We start from the raw sequence: 23,143 nt of genomic DNA on the forward strand, positions 1-23,143 counted from the left end.
TCTGGACCAGCTGTGAGAGGACTAGTTATGAAAGAAGTTGGGGGCAGGGATGACTGAGATGGATCTTAAAGATCCAGAGAATCTCAGTAGATCACTAAGAAGGTTGGGGTGGGAGGAATCTCTTTCCACTCGTTTAACCTGACATCAAAGTGTTGCCTGCAGCTAGCATTCTGGTGATTTTTTAAAATTAACAATAGAGTGGTCACTAAAAAAAAAAAAAAAAAAAAAAAAAAAAAAAAAAAAAATTTTGGGGGGGCAAAAAAAAAAAAAAAAACAAAAAAAAAAAAAAAAAAAAAAGCATCAAATACAAGATATCTTGGGGGGTCCAGTACAAAGAACAACACTGAAAACCAAAGAATAAAAAATAAATTAAAAAAAATCAGTGCAGGCTATCTCTCTCTTCTCTCTTTTGATTTGGTCCTCATGAGATGCTCCATGTGGAAGCCAGCCAGCTGGGAACAAGAGACAGAATGGGGGGCAGAAGGTGGGGGGGTGTGGAGGCAGTTAAATAGGATGACCTTCATTTCCAGAAGGTGAGGCTACCGTACAAGCAGAATGTTCTCTGTTTGGAGCTGAACCCCATTACTCTGTTGGAGTTGGAAAGCAAGAACAACATCACTTTTATGAACTTATGTGTAAGAATGCACCCCTAGAGGCAACCGGAGGGCAAGGGAGATAAAACTTGCAACGAAACGGAGGCAGTAGGAACACATGGGTCAGGTTTCCACTGTATTTAAGGTCAGCAGTTATAGCGCGGAATTAGAACTGGAAATGGAGTCAGGATAGAGAGCAAAACTGGACATCTTTACATTCCATAGCAATCCTCTCCCCCATGGTCCATGAAAAAGAGAATAAAACACTGAGCTATATAATGCACAGCCGTAGGCGGGGCTGCAGGGGTGGGTGAGGGGCACAGCGGGAGTAGAAAGAGCTTGCCGGTCTCGCCAAAATCTTTCCAGATGCCCTGGAACAGATGCACTTCATCTTCAAAGTGGGAGACAACACCACGTGATACATTCCGGGGACGGATCTGAAGGGTCCAGTAACACCTGAGCAGCTGAAGAATTTTCTTCCACGAAGGGTGCTTTAATATGGATCATTGATGCTGAAAGAAAAACAGGGGAACAGAAATTAAAATAAGGAGCTTAAAAATTGCAAAACTGAACCGTGTTCAAATATCAGAAGAGGAGTGAAGGAAATGCCTTTCAGGTAGGTTTGGACAAGAGATTCACTAAAGCAAAGGAATGAGAAGCAAACCGTAGAGCAAGGCTTCTCACACTTGCGGGTGCTTCCACCCAGAGGCGGTGTGAAAACGAGGACTGATTCGGTAGGTCTGGGTGGGGCCCGAGATGCTGCCATTCTCATGAGCTCCCTGGTGATGTCCATGCTGCTGGTCCATGCACCACACCTAAAGACGTTTCTGGGGCACAGCCTTTGTTTTCAGATCGGATGAGTATGAGGGGCATTTTAGGTAGATTCTGAGCAGCAGGCAGTCAAGGAAAAGCGGTAGAAGATGACAATGCTCAAATAAAAAGGGAAATTAGAGAAAAATCAAAACTCACGCAAGGTACAGTGGTGATTCTAAATGCCTGATTCTGGTGGGCCATGAGTTAAGGAAATGGTGACGAATCTAGTTTCATGAAATAAACGACACCTTTGTGTGTGTGTGACACCGTTGTCTCCTTCTTGCAGGGGAGGGGGAAAGGGTGGGGGAGGAAAAGCTAAACAGAGCGGGTCTTAATAGCACCTTTCCAAGGGAGAACTGGATTCTGAGACTCTGCTCTCATGATGACCTGCCAGGGCAGACCACAGTTCAGCAGCTGCAAACGCGCTTGCCAACGCAGAGATAAAAATGTTTCTGAAAACAAAATTTCACATATGCCCTCCACCGAGGTTGGCATCATATCTCCCTGCGTATCTTGGGTGTAGTTTTTACCCAGGCAGAATTTAGACACTGGAAACCAAATGAGGTGGTAAACAGAACCAATTTGCAGAACAGTGAAAATAACCCGGCAAGAACTGAAACCACAGGTGCCCTAGGAGTCGGTCATTCACCGGTGAAGAGCTTTGAAGGATAAGCACCCAGGGCTGTGTGGGTTGGCGCCAGAGCTCTAGAAAAAACGCTCCAATGTTTAGTGTGATGGTTCTCATTTTATGTTTGGCTTGTTCTAGAAACACGCTCAGCTTCTTCCATCCCACCCATCCTCAGTGCCATCACAAATGGCTTCAGGGAGAAGAATCATCACATCGCTGGGGGAGGAGGGTGTCTGGGACTCAGGACTCTTATCAGTGAGTCCAGAGTTCTAGAAGCATAAGGATGAAGAGCGTGACCTTTGGATCCAGATGGGTACAAATCTCAGTTTTGTCATTCTTCATGACCTCAGACTGGACGTTTTGTTTCTCTTTGCATCTGTTCCTTTACCCGTAAAATGAGAGTATTAATAGTACTCCCCCCCCCCCCGGGGGCTTATAGGCAACACGGAAGGATTTCAGACACCTATAACACCCAGAGCAGTGTGCAGTGTGGAATTAACGCTTCATAAATGTTTACAATTATCTTAACCATGTCACTAGCTCAGGGCCTATAGGAACGTTACTTAAATAGCTCAGTTATAAAGAGAGTTGGATCATGATGTCCATCAAGATCACTTCAATACCTAAAATTTTATAATTCTATGAATTGAAGTCACCTTGGTCAATAAATGAGAGTTGTCTCAAGGCACCTGGGCAAATAATGCTCCTTTGCTAGATCCTTCTAGAACATCTGGTGATGCATTCAGGACCTACCTTGATGGGGCCAACCTTCCTTTCCAACTTCTATTGACAGCTCCTCTGCACCCTGAACTGCCCTCTGAACACGCTGTGCCAGCCCCATGCCGTAGCATGTTTAAATCATTTCCCTGTAGTCTTTCTGCCCTGCTTCTCGCCATACACCTAAATGGCATCCATTCTTCAAAACCAACCCAGGATCCACCTTCTTTGTAAGATTTTCTGTATTGAAAAAATCCTTTAACACAGAGTTCATTGTCCATCACCATCCTCTGCCTTATATTTTTCTGAAAATATATTTTTTTTTATTTTTCTGTCTTCACTACTCAGCTAGATAAAAATCTCCTTGAGGTCAGGGCTAAGGACTAACTCCTGCTGGTGTCTCAGTAAAGCTTAGCATTGTTCCAACACAAAAGTACACCATAAACAACTATTGACTGATTCATTGTCAGAATCAGTGAGCCATTACAATTTATATGGAATTAGCTGAGTGTGGTAATTAAATTAATGCTAATACTCTTCCTGCCAGCCTCTCTTCCTGTCCCCCAAAATCTTCTAAAAAGTTGAACTGGTCTGCTTCTATCTAGTGGCAATTAAAAAACAGGTGGTTCCTGTGATGAGAAAACAGCTCTGGGTAGATTGTGCCAGGAAAGACTTTCACTCAATGGGTGTGAGCATGAAAGAAATCTCTACATCTTGTGGATTTCCTGCCCACAGAAATAGGGAGCCCAGCCCAGAGAAGGGTCTAGTTCCCCATTTACGGCACTGAACAGAAGATAGGACAATAAAATAAACTAGAATGTAAGAACCTCCACTGACCCCATGTCCTTATCCAGTCATCCACTTCCTGTCTCATCTAGCCAAGCTTTTAAAAAGAGATGGCTTACCTGTTCTGTCTCCACTTCCTCATACCCGCTGAACCCTCCACGCCTGGCTATCAGACTTCGGTCATGACCTCAAACACAGAACAGTCTCTGCACTGATACCCTTGTTACATCCAGTGGGAACTCACTGGTTCTCCCAGCAGCCCTGGAAACCATTTCTGCTTCCTTCTTTCCTTGGCATTCATGACCCAGACTCTCCTCATCTTCCTTCTGCCTCTCTGGCAACTTCTCCCCATTCCCTTTCCTTCATCAATCCTTTCAATACAGATGTCCCCCATGTTCCTGCCCCCTCTCCCCCAACCTCTTCTGTTCTCCCACTCCACGTGCTACCCAGATGACTGTACCTGCTCCCAAAAGAGCAGTTAACCTCCTGGAATGTGAGAAACCCCAAATCCACTCTCCTGCCCCAAGGTGGCCACTGTGCAACCAATGAACTGTGGGTGAGCCCCAGACGCCTAAAGCTCAACACAGACAGAACCGAACCTGTGACCTTCACCTCCAAAACTTCTCATTCTTCTGTGTTCCCTTCTCAGCAAATAGTACAGTATAGACAGTAACCACCCACCCGTTCCTGACCAAATCCATGATGACCTCTTTGATTCTTGTCTCTCTCACTTCGCCAATTAATTACCACATTCACTGATTTTACCTCTTACCTCAGAACTCAAACTCACTGTTCTTTCTCTAGATGGGAACCATCAGCTTTAACCTAATAACTTCAAGTGCCTCCAGAACTGCTCTTCGCCTCTGGGCTCATCCAGCTCCCCTATTTGCAGAATGATCCTCGTAAGGTGAAAATTTCAGCACGGCATTCACCTGCTTTACCCCCAAAGACTTCAGAATTAAGTCCACACTCCTTAATAGGGCTTATAAGTTATGATCTGGCTTATGTTGCCTTATATCTCCCCCTTTTCTCATTTTTTAATATTTTATTTAAATTCAATTTAGTTGACACATAGGGTATTATCAGTTTCAGGCGTAGAATTTAGTGACACATCCGTTGCCTACAACACCCCGTGCTCATTATATCACATGTGCTTCCTTAATGCCCATCACCCAGTTACCCCATCTCCTCCCACCTCCATCCCCTCCAGCAACCCTCAGTTTGTTCCCTGTAGTTAAGAGTCTGAGGGTCAAGACCAGGCTAAAAGAAACTGCCTCACTGGGGAAGCCACAGGCAGAATTCATGTTCCCCACCTCTTCCACGTTTCTGAAGGTCAACGCTTATCAGAGAAGTAGTCATTTACTTTCCTGTACCAGGCGCGGAGGCCTGGGGTCCAGAATTATACCTTCTTAGGGCCTGGGATTTATTGGTTTCTCAATAAATGCTTGATGAATGTTTCACAAACACTGTATTTGGTATTGCCCTTATATTTTTCTAGGACAAGAAGAGACACACTGTCGTGATTCCAATCCTTACAGAAAATTCAGGGATTATCAGAAAGAGCTCCCTTCATGTAGCTGTCCTTTCTTCACAGGGCATTATTTGTTCATTCATTCATTCATTCATTCATTCTAATCCCTTGACCCTAAAGCAAAAACCACTCACACACATAGAAGCCAAAAGCACAGTTTTTAAAAGAGGCTAGTAGATTATCACTTTATACAGAAACCGCATTTGAATGAGACCTCATGTAGCTACCAAGGAGTTAACATGTCTGACTATAACGGGAAGTATCTCAAGGAAGGTGGAGAAAAGATCAACAGATGTAGAAACTTCTCGCTGATGAAACTTACCTTTCCCGGGACTCTTTACCTAAAAATAGAAGAAACAGAAAAATGGCATCAGCGAGAGCAGATATTTCCTTTTTTTTTTTTTTTAAAGTAAGAGCAAAAGCAGAGTCCCATTCCCAAAATTGGCTTTTGGGGTGTACTGCGTATTTGTTGGTGAACCCCATCTTTGTGTAAGGGGATTTGAGATTCCTGCTCTACGTGCTAATTCAAACAGTGGTGTATACTCGTGCGTAACAGACCCATTGACATAGATGCTTCTGCATTCCATTTCATCCTCTCCGCTGATCGTAAGGACAGACGTCTAGCTCCAACTGCCAGACGGGCAGACCTGCTCTGCCCAGGCACATGCTTACCCCTCCCGCCTGCCATCTCAGCCCACCTTCAGATTCTCCCCTAAGAGACTTGGGGGCTGGAAGTATGTGTCATTGCGTCTCACACCACCTTGTCTGTGAGAATCCACAAAGAAATTTAACTCGGGTCCCAGGGGTAGGAATTACTCATTCATCTGAGTAACTGATGTGTTTTTAACCTTACAAACACAGTGACATCATGACCAGCTACACTCCCTTCTTTGATTGGCTGCCGGGAGCCAGACCCTTTCCTAGCAAGTGTACAGGATTTCATGACCTACCTTCTTGTGTCCTAACTCCACCTCTTGATCCAACTTCTTTTTATGCCCTAAATTTTAGCCTTCCTTTTCTTACCCATTTTTAAACTGATTTTAACTTACTCTGTGGAATGCATTTCATAAACCATCTTACATTGTTTCCAAAGACAAAAGAGTGTAACTAAGTAGATTAATGAACAAACTGCAGAGTTAGGCTCCAGAGGAAATAAAAGCAAAAAAAGAAAAAAAATATTTTTGAGAAACAGACAAATCGCTGGGAAGCACTGTGCTTCTGTGACGATTACGTGAAGCTCTAGAATCATCCAGTCTGGATGCAAACCCTGCTTTATCAGCTGTGCTGTGTGTCCGGATAGCGGCTTAGTCTCTCCGGCCATAGTTCCTCCATCTGTGAAAGGAGCGTGATAATCACATCTTCCACACCGAGTTGGTAAAATAAAATGTATTCCAGGTATTTAGGCCAGGGCCTACCACACACACAGTGCTCGGATGTTGTTTTAAGCATTTAAAATGTTAGACTTTATTCTTTTACACATTTCCTCCAAAATTCAGCCTTCTGATGACATGGGCTGAATACATTTGACCAAGGAGAATGAAATCTGAGCTAACTTCAGGCTCCGTTTGTTTATCTTCATAGAAATACATTTTCCTTTTAGGACCAATGACACACATAACAATACGTGGGCAAGAATCTGTTACTACTGAGAGAGGTCTGCTTGAAGAAAAAGGAACTAAGGGGCATGTGTTCAGTTTCGTGTCCTATTCTAACCCTGTGGGTTGGTTTGGGTGGGGAATTCTTCCAACCAAGAGAAAACATAGAGCCTCATTAATCTGAAGACTGCCAGTATTGAGGGCCTGTGAGGGTGGGGATCTGATCTCTGATTCTGGCCCCTGCTGATATGGGATGTGAGACATCTGGCCTAAAATCCCTGCGTCAGTTTCCTTATTTACCAAAGGGGGCAATGATAATGACTCATAAGAGAATGATTATCTAGGGGAAAAACGTGTTTCTAGGCAAGCCCATTCAGAGGGACATGCATTTCTGGAGGCTGGATTTATTTCTCTTCCAGAACAATGGAGCAAAACCTGGATATCAAGACAATTAGGGCAGGTGCCGAACTGTAGTTTTAGAAGATTTCTCTGAGGACAGGACAGGAGGCAAGAATCCAGTCGTTTCACTGGGTACTAGGTCTTAAATATTCGCCTGTCTTCTTTTTCCAGCTTGCTGAACCCCAAACACCTGTGACATCCTTGGAGCTGATAACTACTATACACATGAGACTTATTGCATTTAACTTTTTTTCTTGTAAATGTGTCAGCTACACTGTCAGAAAAGCTCTGGGGGGTTAGCCTGGGAACCTAACCATCATCCTAACACTGTTTCTATAGTAAAAACATTCTTCTTGTTGCAAAAAGCTAAATGACAACTACAATCTTTGGAAGGTGAAGTCACTTGAAAATTGGAGCTATCAGAAGGCGTTCCGCAGATGAAGTCTATTAAAATGCTACATTAAAGGCACCCGACTTCCCTACAGAGTGAGTGATTTTTGGGGCTTCTGTTCTCTTTGCTAGCATACGTGTATCTAGCCTCACTGCCCGTTATCTGTTTCCTGTTTGCCCCACACTTAATCCCACAGCAGGGGCATGTAGTTTTCACGTTATCAGTTTGAGATCTTGTACAGAAATGACACCAATGTAAAAAAATGTAAAAACAACCCCACTGCTGTTCTCACCCCTGCTGAGAGAACCACCTTTGCCAGCCAACCCCCGCCCTGCACCCCACACCCTGCTACTGAATGCAAGTGACTTCACTCTGGTCTTTTGATTCTACTAACAGTTATTAAAAAGACTTTGGAATTTGGGACTATGCTCCTTACTAAGGTGACTCACAGCCCCCAAATCCTTAGAGGTTGTTTAGAGAACAGCCCCCGTCTCCCAGAGGGCGGTGTGTAATGGGCCACTGCATTCTCTACCCCTCAAGAGGACTCTGGCGTCAGGCTTTGGAGTCTCAGTGGAAAAGATCATCTGTGGTGGGAGGAAAAAAACCTTCTTTCTTCCCATGCCTTAGAGTAGTACTTGAGTGTGTCATATCGCACTGTACGATGATGGGATCCAGTCTTAGCAGAACTCCCAAGAGCAGGAGCAGAAACATTCGAACTGCTTGGTGCCCTCCCTTGGCCCTAAGGAGGTGCTTGCACGTCAACAGTGTCCCTTCCATCATCTTTCTGGGTTGGTTATAAAACTAATCTAGTGTCATTCTTAAATTGGGGATGAAAGATCAGATCACAGGAGAAGACCATTAGGGTTGGGTAGATAAATATTCCTGCCACTGACGGTGAGGATGGGTGAGGGGCAGCCTTTATAGACCGCACTCACTGAGCAGAATCGAGTAAATAATCGATGGAAGTAAAATGAAAATGGCGATGAATTGACTCCATAGAAAGGTAACGCAAACAGCTGGTTAGCAGTTATTTCGAGGTCACCGATGGCCTCCGAACTTAAAGCAGGGAGAGCTCAAAAGCTGGTCTTGTCCCTGAACTTCCTAGTCTTAAATGTTTCTGCCAGGTAAGTTTGGCCAGATGTGGCAGTGCACACTCAGGGCCTGCCACAGACTGTGGGCCCATAACCAGCAAGTCGGTCCCAGTTTAGGGTTTGGACACACTTGGGGGGAGGTGAGGGGAGTGGGGCTGTTGTTCTTCCCCCGTGCTGTCCCATGTATTGTTCCAAGCAGCGGCTCCTCAAACGGCCCTCCTTATTCGCTTTTCCTCTCCAGGCCGGAGTCGGGGTGGGGGTGGGGGGGTGTGGAGGGGTGGGCGGGGGGAGAGAATGCTGTGCATTGGGTTAAAGCTGTATCCTCAGTGAATGGACACTGGGGAGAAAACGTGAGGGTTTCTTTCCAGGGACAATGCAATTCCCACACGTCAGAAGCCAGACAGGTATGTGACTCAGGCTTTGGGGAAGAGTGCCTTAAAAACCTTATTGGTCATTAGATTCCTTCTCTAGTGGAATTGTAGCACTGAGATCAAAGGCATTTAGGGTCTTAGAGGACAGAGATGATGCATCCTTTGTTCAGAATTAAAGAAGAGCAAAGAACCGTTAAAATATCTCACTTGTCTGTTATCACCCTGGCACGGTACCTTGAAGACAGTAGGTATTTTAAAGGTTTGTCAGAGGATAAGCACAAATCAGCCAACTTGTTGTCACGGACGTGTGCATGGGCTGTTTCACACATCCCCAGGGATGCTGGCAACAGGACACAGAACTTGGTATCCCACTTCAGTTGAACTGACCATACTTAATTTCCTGTGGGTTTCTGTGTTGTTTTCCACTTTGAATTGTATTACTCTCTATGAAGGTGAACTCACATACCTTTCTTTAATCTTCTTGCCAGCCAAATGATAAATGCCAGCCCAGCAAAAGCAGTAACCATGACTGCCACCGGAATGAAGACAGGATTATAGTCGCCTTCCTTGATCATTGAGAAGCTCCTGTCCACTTCTGAAAGAGAGATACAGAGCATGAGACCATGGCAGTCCTCACTCAGAGCAACTCATGACGTTAGGCTTTGTTCCTCCCCACATCTCCTAGTAAGAGCCCACGTGATGCCATTTGACAGATGAGGACACTGGCATGGGAAGGACCAAGATGAGTCTACAGCAGAGGTAGAGACAAGACAAGCTTTTCTACCCCAATGCCTATAAATTCTTAATCTCCAGATTTGCAGTTCGTGGAACTCCCAGAAGAAGTACCTAAAAATCTTGGCAAAAAGTGGTCATCGTTGTATTTATTTCCATGGCCTTGTTCAATAGTTGGGACTTGACGATGCTGAGAAGACCTAACATGTCTAATATGACTTCAAGAAAAATAAAAGCCATTGATCTGAACCAGGTAACCTATCAGTCAATGGAAACTATTAATGCTTTTATTTTGAAACAGCTGTGCAAACAAATGTACTTGTTTGCATGGCAAGTACCTACACTAAACTATCTTTCAAGTGATGTGGCCTTACCACGTATTTCTAGTTCCTTTACACATAAGTAGATGAATACAGCTCTATCCTCTTGAAAGAGTGAGCTAAGTTTATTTGGGAACTTTTATTGAAAAACTACCCATATGAAAAAACTATGTTCTGTTACCACCAATCAAATAAATGTACTTTTATATATTAGTAGAGGGTCTGTGTCCCTTATTCTTTGTGTTACTTTGATGAATATTTCCAAGGTGCATCCTCCTTCACACCCAAATGTATAATAGAAAATAGGCTCAAGTTCCCAGATGACCCAAACAGAGGACAACTTTTTTATTCACCTTATTTAGCATGGGCACTGTGTCGAGTGGGGGGGGGGGTCCATGGAAACGAGGAAGACATGGTCCTTCTCATACACAGATTAGGAAGGCATCAGCTTAGTGATAATGGAGAAATATCTGCTATTTTGGGAATTAGGGGGTCACTGGTGACCTTTGTAGAGACATTTAAATGGACTAACAGAAATGAGATAGTAGTGGAATGGAAGAATGAGTAAGAAATAAGTCCAAGACAGTGCCTAGCTGTTAAGATAAGAACATCTAACACTAAGCATCTAGTGCCTAGCTGTTAAGATAGGAGTTAAAAATCAGCTGAAGAGAGAAAAGGCTGCCATTGAAGGAAGACATAAGAACAGCCTAGGATCTTACAGTAAATTAATGTGTACAAATTTATCTTTAGGCCATACACACTTAACAATGAAATTTAAAGGTTTAATCTATCTTCCCCACTCTCTTCCCATTCACCAGTTCCATTTTTAAATATTCATTATATCAGGACAAATTTATCCACTTTGACATTTTGGACTAGGGCTTGACCAGATTCCAGATGATCCACAAAGAGTTTTCCTCTCCCCAATTAACTCCATTCCTTCTGAGCAGTTGAGGGTTCACGTGAAGGTAGAGCTGAAGTTCCCCAAGGGGTGACTACCGTCCATGGCCCCCAAATTAGGGGCCTCCAAAGGCTCACACCGAATCACTTCGATGAAAAAGGAAAGTTATTTCTGAGTATTTCTGAACAGAGACCCTCCCTTGACCAAAAGTTTTTAACCAAAGTCTCTTGACTCAACTGTGGAACCACCTGGCTGAATCTAGACATTTATTATCTCTAAAAAGTTAGTTCTGATAATGCCGCTCCCAGACTTTATTTTCCTGATGATGATGGAGAGTGGTGAGTCAGAGGGGAAGCCAGGGGCCCTGACAGCCCTTGGTGGGGGGAAGGTGGCAGAGGGTAGAGTTGTTGCTGCCCCAGTCCTGGTAATTCTCCAGCACTGCTGGAAAGTTGCCATGCTACATGGCCTTGGAGATGACATGGAGAGGGACGAGAGCAGTCAGGGAATGTGCTCAGTGAGGGCACAGCATTCCCACCTGTCACTTGATCTAAAGCAAGCAGTGTTGAAAAACACCCCAATTCTCTGAGGCGAGTCACTCAACCTTTATAAAATTCAGCAGGTCGCTCAACTTAGTTCTATGATTTCAATGTGATTTTGATAACTTTTTGAGAATTAAGCCAGTTAAAATTGTGACTCCATTGCATAAATGTAGAAAGTGTAACCAAAACTTCACAAGTTCAGATGCCACCAGTTTTCTCCCATATAGGGACAGTCTTCTTTTTTTTTTTTTTTTTTAAAGATTTTATTTATTTATTTGACAGACAGAGATCACAAGCAGGCAGAGAGAGAGGAGGAAGCAGGCTCCCCGCTGAGCAGAGAGCCCGATGCAGGCGCCCCAGGGATAGTCTTCTTGACAGTTAAAAAGAAAAACCCACCATATTTCAAATGAAAAAAAAAAAAAAGAGAGAGAGAGAGAGATCAAGAGACTGTGTGTTTATTTTTCACAGCAGTTGTTATTCCCCTGAGAGTTCAAAGAGGGGGGGGGGGAGGTAAAAATGATTTTAAGAATAAACCAAATAGGGGCGCCTGGGTGGCCCAGTGGGTTAAAGCCTCTGCCTTCGGCTCGGGTCATGATCCCAGAGTCCTGGGATCAAGCCCCGCGTCGGGCTCTCTGCTCCGTGGAGAGCCTGCTTCCTCCTCTCTCTCTGCCTGCCTCTCTGCCTATTTGTGATCTCTCTCTGCCAAATAAATGAATAAAATGTTTAAAAAAAAAAAGAATAAACCAAATAAAACAATCAAAAACCCTACTGAGGCACCTGGGTGGCTCGGGTGGTTAAGTGTCTGACTCTTAGTCTCAGCTCAGGTCTTGATCTCAGTCAGGGTTGTGAGTTCAAGCCCTATGTTGGGCACACAGGGCGTGGAGTCCACTTTAAAACAACAACAACAAAACCCCCCAAAACCAGAACACCAAAATTGTCAACCCCCTGGGAAGGAATTTGGTTGGTGTTCAATAAGATGACACATAAAAAGGGTTACTGAGAGGACAGAACAACCAACATTTAACTGAGGTTCAACAAGACTGACTATTTATGCCATGACAATGAGAAAACTAAAATAAAACAGTATAATTACACCACATATTATTATTTTTATTAATTATTTTTATTAACATATACTGTATTATTTGCCCCAGGGGTACAGGTCTGTGAATCATCAGGCCTACACACTTCACAGCCACACCATGTATTATTGAAAATTATGTATATACTGTGAGATGGTTTCAGAGGTATTTGGCTGTTTTTTTGTTTGTGGTTTTTCTTTTCAATTTAAGCAACAATAATCCCTTTAAAAAACATCACAGTGCGATCTAAGTTAGATTAAACTGTGTTCCAAAGAGGACAGAGACTTCTTAGCAAGTCTCTACTGCATTTTCTTAGTCCGTAAACCCAAGGAGGCCATGACAAAACCTCTGGCTTGAAGAGTTACTCACCTTCACAGTTTGGTTCTTGAGATGACCAGTTTCCAGAAGGTCCACAAGTGGTTTCCTCAATCCCAATGAGCTCTGTTCCCTCAGAGCAGTTGAAGGTGCACCTGGAGGAATAGCTGAAGTTCCCCAGGGGCTGATGACAGTCCATGGTCCCCAAATCAGGGGCTTCCAAAGGCTCACACTGAATCACTGCAGTAAGAAAAGAAACAGCACTGGCTGGTGTGAAGAGGACTTGATGTCTGGGCTTAACTCCTAGCTCTGCCTTGGCACAAGGTGAATTAACCCTTCCAGGTTCGGTCTCTTTATCTGTGAAAGAGGAATCATGGGCGCCTGGATGGCTCAGTTGGTTAAGCCTCTGCCTTCGGCTCAGGTCGTGACCCCAGGGTCCTGGAATCAAGTCCCACATCAGACTCCTTGCTCAGTGGGGAGCCTGCTTCTCCCTCTCCCTCTGCCTCTCCCCCGCCCCTGCTCATGCTCTCTCTCACTCTCTCAAATAAATAAATAAAATCTTAAAAAAAAAAAAAAAGGAAGGAAGAAAGAGGAATCATGATGACTGTATTAACTTCCTAGAGCTGGGGTGGAAATTAAAAGATCTAATGTAAGTCAAGGACTTAGAAGAGAACCTGGCTCATAGGAAGTCCTAATTAAACACTAAGCTAAGTCTTTTTATTATTGTTGGCATTATCTGGGGAGAGAATGTTTAAACCTACATAGGTTTACATGGGAATGATTAGCTCAGTTTGGAAATAGCTGTCACATCAGAGTTCCTAGGTATATTAGAATGCTGGGAGCAGGAGATGTGGAAAAGAGTGGGGAGGCTTTAGGAAGCATCAGTCTTAAGTCTGTCTTCACCCTTTCTAGGTCCTACCTTCAGCCCCTCCAGAGTCTATGTCCCTGACTTGTGGTTCACAGTAGATCAAACTGAGCCTTAGAAATAGTGATTTCACATTTGTAGGGCCTGCCATGCCATTTGAGGAAGTACTTCAAGTCTTGTGTCCTATTGATGATCACATTTGAGTCATCATTGTGACCTTAGTTTTGAGATTTCAATGAAGAATGGACTAGAGACATTAGAAGATTTTTATATTTTCCATATACAGTACAAGTCCAAATTAACTTACTTTCTCCAATTTAACTCATACCTGTAAGCACATGCCTAATATACTCCAGGCCTAGTCTCATTCTGCCATAGGAAGCAGTAAACAGTACTTACTGATCTCAAGCGTCAGTCTCCCAGGGACTATAGACAAGCGCATGGATGACTCCAACGAAAGTGAGGCAAACAAGAAAGAAACATGTGCAGCAATTGAAACAGGGAATAGGGAGACTTAGTTTGCCTTAGGGTCCAAAGAAAGCTTTCTGGAAAAAAAAATGGTTCCTGAACTATGTCTTAAAGATGAACAGGTGTGTTAGCCATGTCAAAATGAGAGAGAAAACCATGAGCAAGTCAGTGAGATACGAAGCACACATGAAAAGTGTGGAGAACAACAAGCTTTGTGATGTTACTAGAAGGAAAGAGGATGCAGGGGATGATGTGAATGAGATTAGAAAGAAAGGTGGAAGGGGCGCCTGGGTGGCTCAGTGGGGTAATGCCTCTGCCTTCAGCTCAGGTTATGATCTCAGGGTCCTGGGATCGAGCCCCGCATCGGGCTCTCTGCTCAGCGGGGAGCCTGCTTCTCCTCCTCCTTCTCTGCCTACTTGTGATCTCTGTCTGTCAAATAAATAAATAAATAAATCATAAAAAGAAAAAAAAAGAAAGAAAGGTAGGAGCTAAGGCAAAATGCAGTTATCTTTTTTCAGGTATTTAATGAGTACCTATTATGTATTAAGCATTTCTCTAAGCTTGAGAAGTTCAGGTTTCATCCTGTAGGACAAACGATAGTTTGATTGTTTTTGATTAATCAGCCTACCTATAGTATGAACAGTATTTTTTGTTTTTTTTAGATTTTATTTATTTATTTATTTATTTGTCAGAGAGAGAGAGAGAGAGGGAGAGAGAGCAAGCACAGGCAGACAGAATGGCAGGCAGAGGGAGAAGCAGGCTCCCTGATGAGCAAGGAGCCCGATGCGGGACCCGATCCCAGGACGCTGGGATCATGACCTGAGCCGAAGGCAGCTGCTCAACCAACTGAGCCACCCAGGCGTCCCATGAACAGTATTATTAAGGGGAGCTAATTTAACCTTGTGGAACTCAACTAAGAAATTAAAGCAATAATCTAGGAGGAATGGGGGCACTAGTAGCAGCATCGATAAATAGGAGGAAATTAAAGAAACAGTAAGTTATAAAAATGAGCATTGTGTTCCTTTGCATAAATGTAAACGGAGGTGAACGAGTTTCATACCAGAGTACTCATGTAAATGGTGGTGTGCCCCATAATGAGATAGAAACACAAAAAGGAAAGCTGGCCTGGACAACTGATTTTATAATCTTTGGGGCATCGCAAAAGATATGCTTAGGATATCTGGAATTCAGGGCTGGACAAAGATTTGTCAGTCCAAAGCTCACATGAATCTGTGAGTCCACAGAAGTTGGTAAGTTTAACCAAAGTGGGGTCATGTAGAATCCCTGGACGAAAGACAGAATGACATAAAATGAGAAATAGTGGTAGCATAAGGGCTTGGGTAAGTAAGTGCCCATGAAGAAATGCAAGGAGAAATGATTATAGGTAGAAAGAAGGCCAGAAAAGAATGATAAAATGAAAGCAGAGACAAAAAAAAAACAGTAAAACGTTTGAAAGAGAGTGAAATGGGCATGCCGATGATATAAGAATTAAAAAAATAAAATATAAAAATATTAAGGATAAATAAATAAATAAATAATAAAAATAAACTTCAGCAGTAGAGTGAAAGTATTGGGTAAGAATTGAGTGAAATGAGTAAGACCTATTCCGGTTGGTTGACATTGAAATTTATTTTGGCTTTAATTCTTTACCCTTTACAGACATTGCTTTTCTCTTCTTATAATTTTCTATACTGTGCACCAGACGCTTCAACCATAGTTTTGAAACCCAATCAATATCAATCAAAGGATTTGATGTTTCTTTCAGTAGTGAGTTGACTGGGTCAAAGACTCCTTGGCTTTGAGTCTATGTACTCTTTGCTTTCTGTTTCTATCACCATGACTGTGAATGATTTCAGGAGACTCCTACTGATTCTCTCCATCTTCTCTTTCTGTTCTCCAGTCCATCTTACACATTGCTTCTAGGAATAGTGTCCAAATGCAGGTGTTAAGATACTAAGTGGCCTCCTGCTATCAAGTAAAGGCCAGATTCTTTCATTAGGTACTTAATTCCAACTTACCTTGCTTTCCATCAAATGAAATTATGAGCATATATAACTTCCACTAGCTAATTGCAAATCCTTTATGGGCAGAATCTATAATAGATTTCCTTTTCTATCCCCCCAAAATACCTAGCCCAAATAAATGTGTTGGATTTATTACCATATTTCTCTGACCTACATTTTGTATCATTATGTGAACTTTTCTTTTCAGCCTCATCCTGTCATAATTTTGAGGACTACATAGAAATTAAGATTACCTAATAGGTAATTTACCCTCCTAACTATAAATGGCAATGTTTCTTTCAAGCTTTCAACTTCTAATGAATCCGACAAGTTGGTGGGATTGAGTCCCCTAAGAACAGGAATCTACCAACTGCCTTCTTTGGGCGGTTTGCTAGAAGTGAACTGAAGTTTCATGCTGACTTATGAAACCATTCAGGAAACATAACCACATTGTGCAAGCATACTCTTCTGATTGAAAGTTCTCATTTCTCGGAATGGCTAGTATCATTTTGTCCCAGTCAACCTCCACAAGCTACAGGGACCCTGTGACTATACACAGCAAGAATCAAGTCAGGAAGGGGCTTACCAAATTGACACTGAGACCCGTAGAAGCCCACATCACAGTTGCAGGTGGAATTATTGATGGTTTCCACACACTCTCCATGGTTGCTGCACGACCAGGGCTGACAGGAAGCTTTAAGGGGATGCGGGGGTCAGAAATAAATTATTTTAACATGATTACTTCTTAGTACTCATAGTCATTTCTTCAGGTATAGGTAAGTTTTTGGCTGCAACTATTTGAATGAACAGGAAAGGTTTATTTGCACATTCGTAGCTGCTTTGCAATAAAACCAAATGCTAGAATCTTTTAATTTATGGGATATACCGGCCGTATAGCCACAGACATATGCATAGAATGAATTTGCCAACACCAATACTCTATAGCATTTTGGGGAAACTTAGTGTCGTACTCTGAAACCCTTGGAATCACTTTGTTTTAAATGTTACAAGTAGGTTAGTTATGACCTAGCCTCAACCATTTCTGCAGTATGCCTGGCAATCCCTTCCTTTATAGAAAGTACTAGAGAAAGAAAGAAGTCTGCATTTGCTAAATCAGTAGAGAGCCCAATATACAAGAGAGCAAATGAACTGTGTTTCACTGTTGACATATGACTTGGGAAAACACTGGCTGTTTTGGAACTGAAAACAGAAATTTCCATCCTCCACAAATAATGAAACACAGCAATATTTTGTGCTATGGAATGATATAAGATTAAGCCAAGAAGGAGGAATGAGCATAAAGCCCCCGACCTTACAGCGAGGAAACAGAGGTCACGTGAGCCTGAACTCCCGGCCAGATCCATCTCTGCTTCCACTTTCCTGCCTTACTTCTTACACACACTTACATACTGACAGAAATGGATTTCGAGGTGTCATTTCTGGGTGTTAGGAGCAGCCTCACACACCAAGAATGCACAGAGATGACCTGATTTTTATTTTATTATTCTTTATTTAGAGGACTGGATTTATTTTGGAATGTGCTGGAAGCTGCTGCCCTCCCTGCCATCCCTCTGGGATGAGTCCCATCGCTCTCCACACTTTGGCCCCTCCTTACCTGTGTAACAGAGGGCTCTCTTTTGTTTGTAGCAGGAGTCATCGTTCCACTTTCCTGCGTCTTTGACCCTCTTGATGTAGATCTCCACACAGTCCTCTTTGGACTTCCTGTTGTTGGGCTCTCCATTTCCCCAGTTCTCTGCTTCTTTGGTAAGAGACTTTTTGGTTCCCACCCACGTCCATATCCCTTCTACCTTCTGGATTCCTATCCAGTAGTAAGTGTGGATGAAGGGAAGTGTCCTCTCCAGGTACTCAATCTCCCCCTTGTTTTGTATGGCAACTAAATCCGTATAATTTTCCTGGCAGTACCTTCTCGCCTTTGCCCAGTTCATGGGCTTTTCAGAATAGTGGTAAGTCCAGCCGTCGGTTCCATCACGTGCAAGGAAATCTGCAAGACATGAGCGTGAATTATACGGGCTCACGGTTACAGCTGAAAAGAAGCGAGAAGTAATCCAGACTGAGCCTACCACTTAAAGATGGCAAAACCAAGACCACAGAATCAGTCATTTGCAGATTTGAGGTAGAACCTAGACCTTTAGGTCCTAATCACTTTTCACAGTAACATGTAATACTTTCTGCCCATTGCTCTATTTTAGACAAATTTGGTAGCTTCTAAGATTTTATTTCATAACCTCATTTTTCCCCAAAATTCTTCCAAGTGAAATTTAATCACCATATTTTAAAAATTCATATTTCTTTTTCTATTTCTGCATAATTATATATCCTTAAAATGTATTGCCCACTTCTTTTTATCGTGGGATAATTTCCTAAAAGCCAACATTTATGTTTCTATGGGAGAAGTAATATAAGGACAGGAATAACAACATACTTTAAGTATTCTCTTTCATATCAAAAAGGTAATCTTTTACCACAGGAAGAGCTGCTTCTGGGAAATCCTCCATACATAGCTCAAGCTATAAAAAAAACCTATTTTTAAAAAAAAAGAAAGCTATAAAAAAAAAAACTAAATGCTGCAGGATTATGAAATTGATTTAGATCGTTCTGTACGCAAGGATATTCAGCTGATGGTGTTTAGTAATCATAGGGTGCTTCAAATATGAGGGCTTTAACAAGACTGAAACAAACACATAATTACGCAATGACCTCATGGTATTATATGCCATTCGAAGCATGGTATGATCTATGTGAAACACTGTGCTCCCGTTAAGGTAAATGTTTTTGTGGCCATCAATATCTATTGAGTTTTCATTGTGCAGCGCAAAAGCCATGGAGAAATACCAAAGAAAACATAGATCCAATCTTCACAGTCTCCTAAAGATTCTGAACAAGGAATAACAGACGTAAAGAAAACATAATTAATCTTGATCCAATTAAACATACCAGAAGTGAACAGAGAACTGAGAAACAGATATGATTAATGAGTAAAGAATGTAACAAAATACACATTTGGAACAGAGTTTTGAAGGAACATTCTACCAGGATATAAGTTCTAAGAGGGAAGAAACTGTTTGGTTTGGTGCTGTATTCCCCAGGGCCTAGAACAGTGTCTGGCACATTAGAGGGACTTGTAAAAACACTTGTTGAATGAAAAGAGCACTAGCTTTGCAAGTGACATGAGGTAGACATGGTGTAAGGAATGTGTCAGGGGCAGAGGAAAGCACATTTGCTTGGCCAGAGCTCAAAATCTAAGCTGGGGGTAAGAAGCACCAGCTTACTTAGGAAGGGGAAAGGAGGTTCAAGACAAGTGATGGAGAATCTTCAAGAATCAGACAATAAAAAAAAAAAAAAAAAGAATCAGACATAAAAACTCACCACACCAATGGGAGCAGAAATATATATATGCATATATATATTTAAAATAAATATATATATTTAAAATTACATTTATATATAAATTTAATATATGTTAATATATTATATAATATAATAAATATATTCTATATTATCACCATATTAACTAATATATTATTAATATATAAGAAATACATCATACATTAATATGTATAAATTTATAAATACATTCAAAATTAAATTTAAAGGTTAATTTAAGTGATATATATATATATATATATATATATGTATATTCTGAGCTTCAGGAGCTCACACTTCCGTTGTAGAAATGACACTGATGTGCACTAAACTACTGAAGGAAAACAAGAGCACCGAGCGCCCAGCTGGCTGAGTTGGAAAACATGTGATACTCTTGACCTTGGGCTTTGAGTTCAAACCCCATGTTGGGTGTAGAGATTACTTGGAAATAAACTCTTAAAAAAAAAAAGAAAGAAAGAAAGAAAGTTCCCTGCTAAATATTTGGTATGGATTGTAAGTGTCTCATCAGATATTTCTTAATTGACTTTATTTCTTCATAATTAAGACTTTTGTGGAATTATCAAGATCTAGACAGTCCAACAAAGGTGTGTCAGGGTTAGGAGGTTTCTGGGGGAGGTACTGAAAGTAACAGGAAGAAAAAGATGTTCATAAAAAGGATAGAACTAACAACTATCTACCTCATAATCTTCCCTGCGATTGCATGCACTCAGGGGATATTTAAGGAAACTAAGTACAGGTTAAAGAAGGGCTTAGCAATAAACAAATACCGTCACATACCACAGCAGAGCACGGCCCAGACCCACACCTTGACGGAAGTCCGCGAACCCCTCTGAAAGCCCTGACATCTCCATGGAAATATCTGCAAAGAAAATACAGAATTATAGTTAGATTTATATTCTTAAATCACAAGTTTACAGCACCTTAAGGAGGGGGTTGCAACCTTCTTAGAATTCAAAATAAAATACCTCTGCTCATGAACCCTGTCTGAAGTGAGAGGTTTCTTAGATGTGCATGAAAAAAGTAGCATTAAATTTGCTTCAAAACCGTTACAGAGTTGTAGCTTTTCTTTTGTTGCTTTTTTTCTACCCTTACCTTTTAGCCTCAGGTTGCTGATTATTACTACCCTGATTCTTTTCTACATTTCAATAATTTTTGTACTTTCTGCTGAGTTGTTAGATGAAACTATTTTATATCTAACATGTATATTTTTAAAGTGTTCTCTTTTTTTTAAGATTTTATTTATTTATTTATCTGACAGACAGAGATCACAAGTAGGCAGAGAGGCAGGCAGAGAGAGAGAGGGGGAAGCAGGCTTGCTGCCAAGCAGAGAGCCTGATGCTGGGCTCGATCCCATGACCCTGAGATCGTGCTGAGAGCTGAAGGCAGAGGCTTTAACCCACTGAGCAACCCAGGCACCCCTTAAAGTGTTCTTTGTTGTTTAATGAACTACTGATGTCTGAGATTTAAATGCTAAAATCTTAAACTAGATTACAGTGGTTCAATGCTTCAAATACTTAAAAGTATTAGCTAGTCGGGCACCAGTAAAGAAAAGCAGTTCATTTCTTTTTCAATTTAAAAAGAAATACATTTTGCAGAATCCAGACCACAAGTTCTCTGCACACCTTAAAACCATAGCTTCTGAATTTATTGCCTTTCAGGTAGCCCCAGTGTTTTAGCTGCAAAACTGCCCATTTCAACAAGATAGAATTTCCTCAAGGATCTCACCAGAAACAAGTCAATGAGGAGAAATCAGCACATCTGAGAAGAAAGATTCTAGAAGCACCCTTTAGACTCAGCATTTTTAATTCTTGGCTTTGTTAAAACCAAAAATGAAGTGTCTCGTTTCTTGTCCTTTGCCACCTGTCTTTGCAATCCCAAGGGGGTTCTGAGCACCTGGAAATCTTTGAGGCTGAGAAGCTCACCATGGCTTTATTTGTCCTTCTTTAGTTCTTCTGGAACGCAGCCTCTCCACTCAGCACCAGGGTGTCTGGGTCCTCACCCACAGCTGGGTGTGCTGCGTTTGGGGAGGCTGCGTGGAGGCCACCAGAAAGGGTTGCTTTTTTTTTTCATTTCTCAGACTGAGTCTTACGTCTTCCTTCCCTCCCCTCATCCCTCCCCCCTTCTTGCTCCCCTTTCTCCACCCCTTTCCTAACCTGGCTTCTGTCATCACCCTGAGAGAGGAAGAGCTGCTGACCGGGACATGTTGTTAGATTCTCACCTCCTTCCCTCCTTCCCTCCTTCCTTCCTTGTTTCCATCCTTCCTGCCTTCCTGCTTTCCCTCCCTCCTGCCTTTCTTCCTTTCTGTCTCCTCCTCCTCCTTCTCCCTCTCTCTTCCTCCCTTTCTCCACTCCACTCCGTTCTCTCTCTCTCTTTCCCTCCTTTCTTCTTGGATAAACCCTGCACTACCTCTTGGCTATCCATGGTAACGGGTCCCAGATAATTGCAAAAAACACACGATCAAAATAGCATTTGGCACCAATTCCCGATGCTGGCCCAGCTTCAGTAGACGGTTCCTGTGCCCTCTTTCCTTGCGTGCCCCCTCCTGGAGGTCCCTGGCAATGGCACCTCCTAGAGTTCGGCCCTAAAGAAGGCAAAGCCCTGGGGAAGTGTTTGCCCTGGGAAGTTTGGGGCCCTAGAGCATTTTTTATTTCTGGAGTGTAAAATGTGAAGGAAATAGACTGCATATGAAATTAGGACCTATATGATGGAAAGGAAGAGTGATGACAAAATTAGATTTTTTATATTTATATTTAACATATAATGTATTATTGGTTTCAGGGGTACAGGTCTGTGATTCATCAGTCTTACACAATTCACAGCACTCACCATAGCACATACCCTCCCCAATGTCCACGCAGCCACCCTATCCCTCCCACCCTCTTCCCCTCCAGCAACCCTCTGTTTGTTTCCTGAGATTAAGAGTCTCTTATGGTTTGTCTCCCTCCCTGGTTTCATCTTGTTTCATTTTTCACTCCCTGCCCCTATGATCCTCTGTCTTGTTTGTCAAATTCCTCAAATCAGTGAGATCATATGATAATTTTACCTCTCTGACTTATTTCGCTTAGCATAATAACCTCTACTTCCATTCATGTCTTTGCAAATGGCAAGATTTTGTTTTTCAGATGGCTGCCTAGTATTCCATTGTATATATATACCACATCTTCTTTTTCCATTCATCTGTGGATGGACATTTAGTTCTTTCCATAGTTTGGCTATTGTGGACATTACTGCTATAAACATTGGGGTGCACGTGTCCCTTTGGATCACTACATTAGTATCTTTAGGGTAAATGTCCAGTAGTGTGATTGCTGGGTCATAGGGTAGCTCCATTTTCAACTTTCTTTAGGAAGCTCCACACTGTTTTCCAGAATGGCTGCACCAGCTTGCGTTCCCACCAACAGTGTAGGAGGGTTCCCCTTTCTCCACATCCTCACCAACATCTGTTGTTTCCTGACTTGTTAATTTTAGCCATTCTGACTGGTGTGAGGTGGGATCTCATTGCGGTTTTGATTTGTATTTCCCTGATGCCGAGTGATGTGGAGCACTTTTTCATGTGTCTGTTGGCCGTCTGGATGTCTGCTTTGCAGAAGTGTCTGTC

General features: G+C 42.3%; 1 protein-coding gene across 1 annotated transcript; it reads right to left on the reverse strand.

The window, feature by feature from the left end:
- Positions 1–716: 716 nt before the first annotated feature.
- Positions 717–21,575, reverse strand: LOC111150721 (selectin L). Its single transcript, XM_022508275.1, has 8 exons — positions 21,468–21,575; positions 20,323–20,404; positions 17,756–18,142; positions 16,727–16,834; positions 12,859–13,044; positions 9,382–9,510; positions 5,391–5,409; positions 717–1,105 (listed from the first exon to the last, which is right to left on the reverse strand). Exons 1-8 carry the CDS (start codon positions 21,468–21,470, stop codon positions 1,087–1,089), a joined length of 933 nt encoding a protein of 310 aa, XP_022363983.1. The 5' UTR covers positions 21,471–21,575; the 3' UTR covers positions 717–1,086.
- Positions 21,576–23,143: the final 1,568 nt, after the last annotated feature.

The sequence above is a fragment of the Enhydra lutris genome, unplaced genomic scaffold (genome assembly GCF_002288905.1).
Source record: "Enhydra lutris kenyoni isolate GAN:26980312 unplaced genomic scaffold, ASM228890v2 scaffoldscaffold24, whole genome shotgun sequence".
Lineage (NCBI taxonomy): Eukaryota > Metazoa > Chordata > Mammalia > Carnivora > Mustelidae > Enhydra > Enhydra lutris.

Excerpts from the sequence above, each read along its gene's own strand:
- LOC111150721 (XM_022508275.1), bottom strand. Across the intron at positions 16,835-17,755 it reads GAGAGCCCTCTGTTACACAG|CTTCCTGTCAGCCCTGGTCG; the intron begins GTAAGGAGGGGC and ends ATCCCCTTAAAG. Across the intron at positions 13,045-16,726 it reads CGGGTCTCAGTGTCAATTTG|TGATTCAGTGTGAGCCTTTG; the intron begins GTAAGCCCCTTC and ends TTCTTACTGCAG.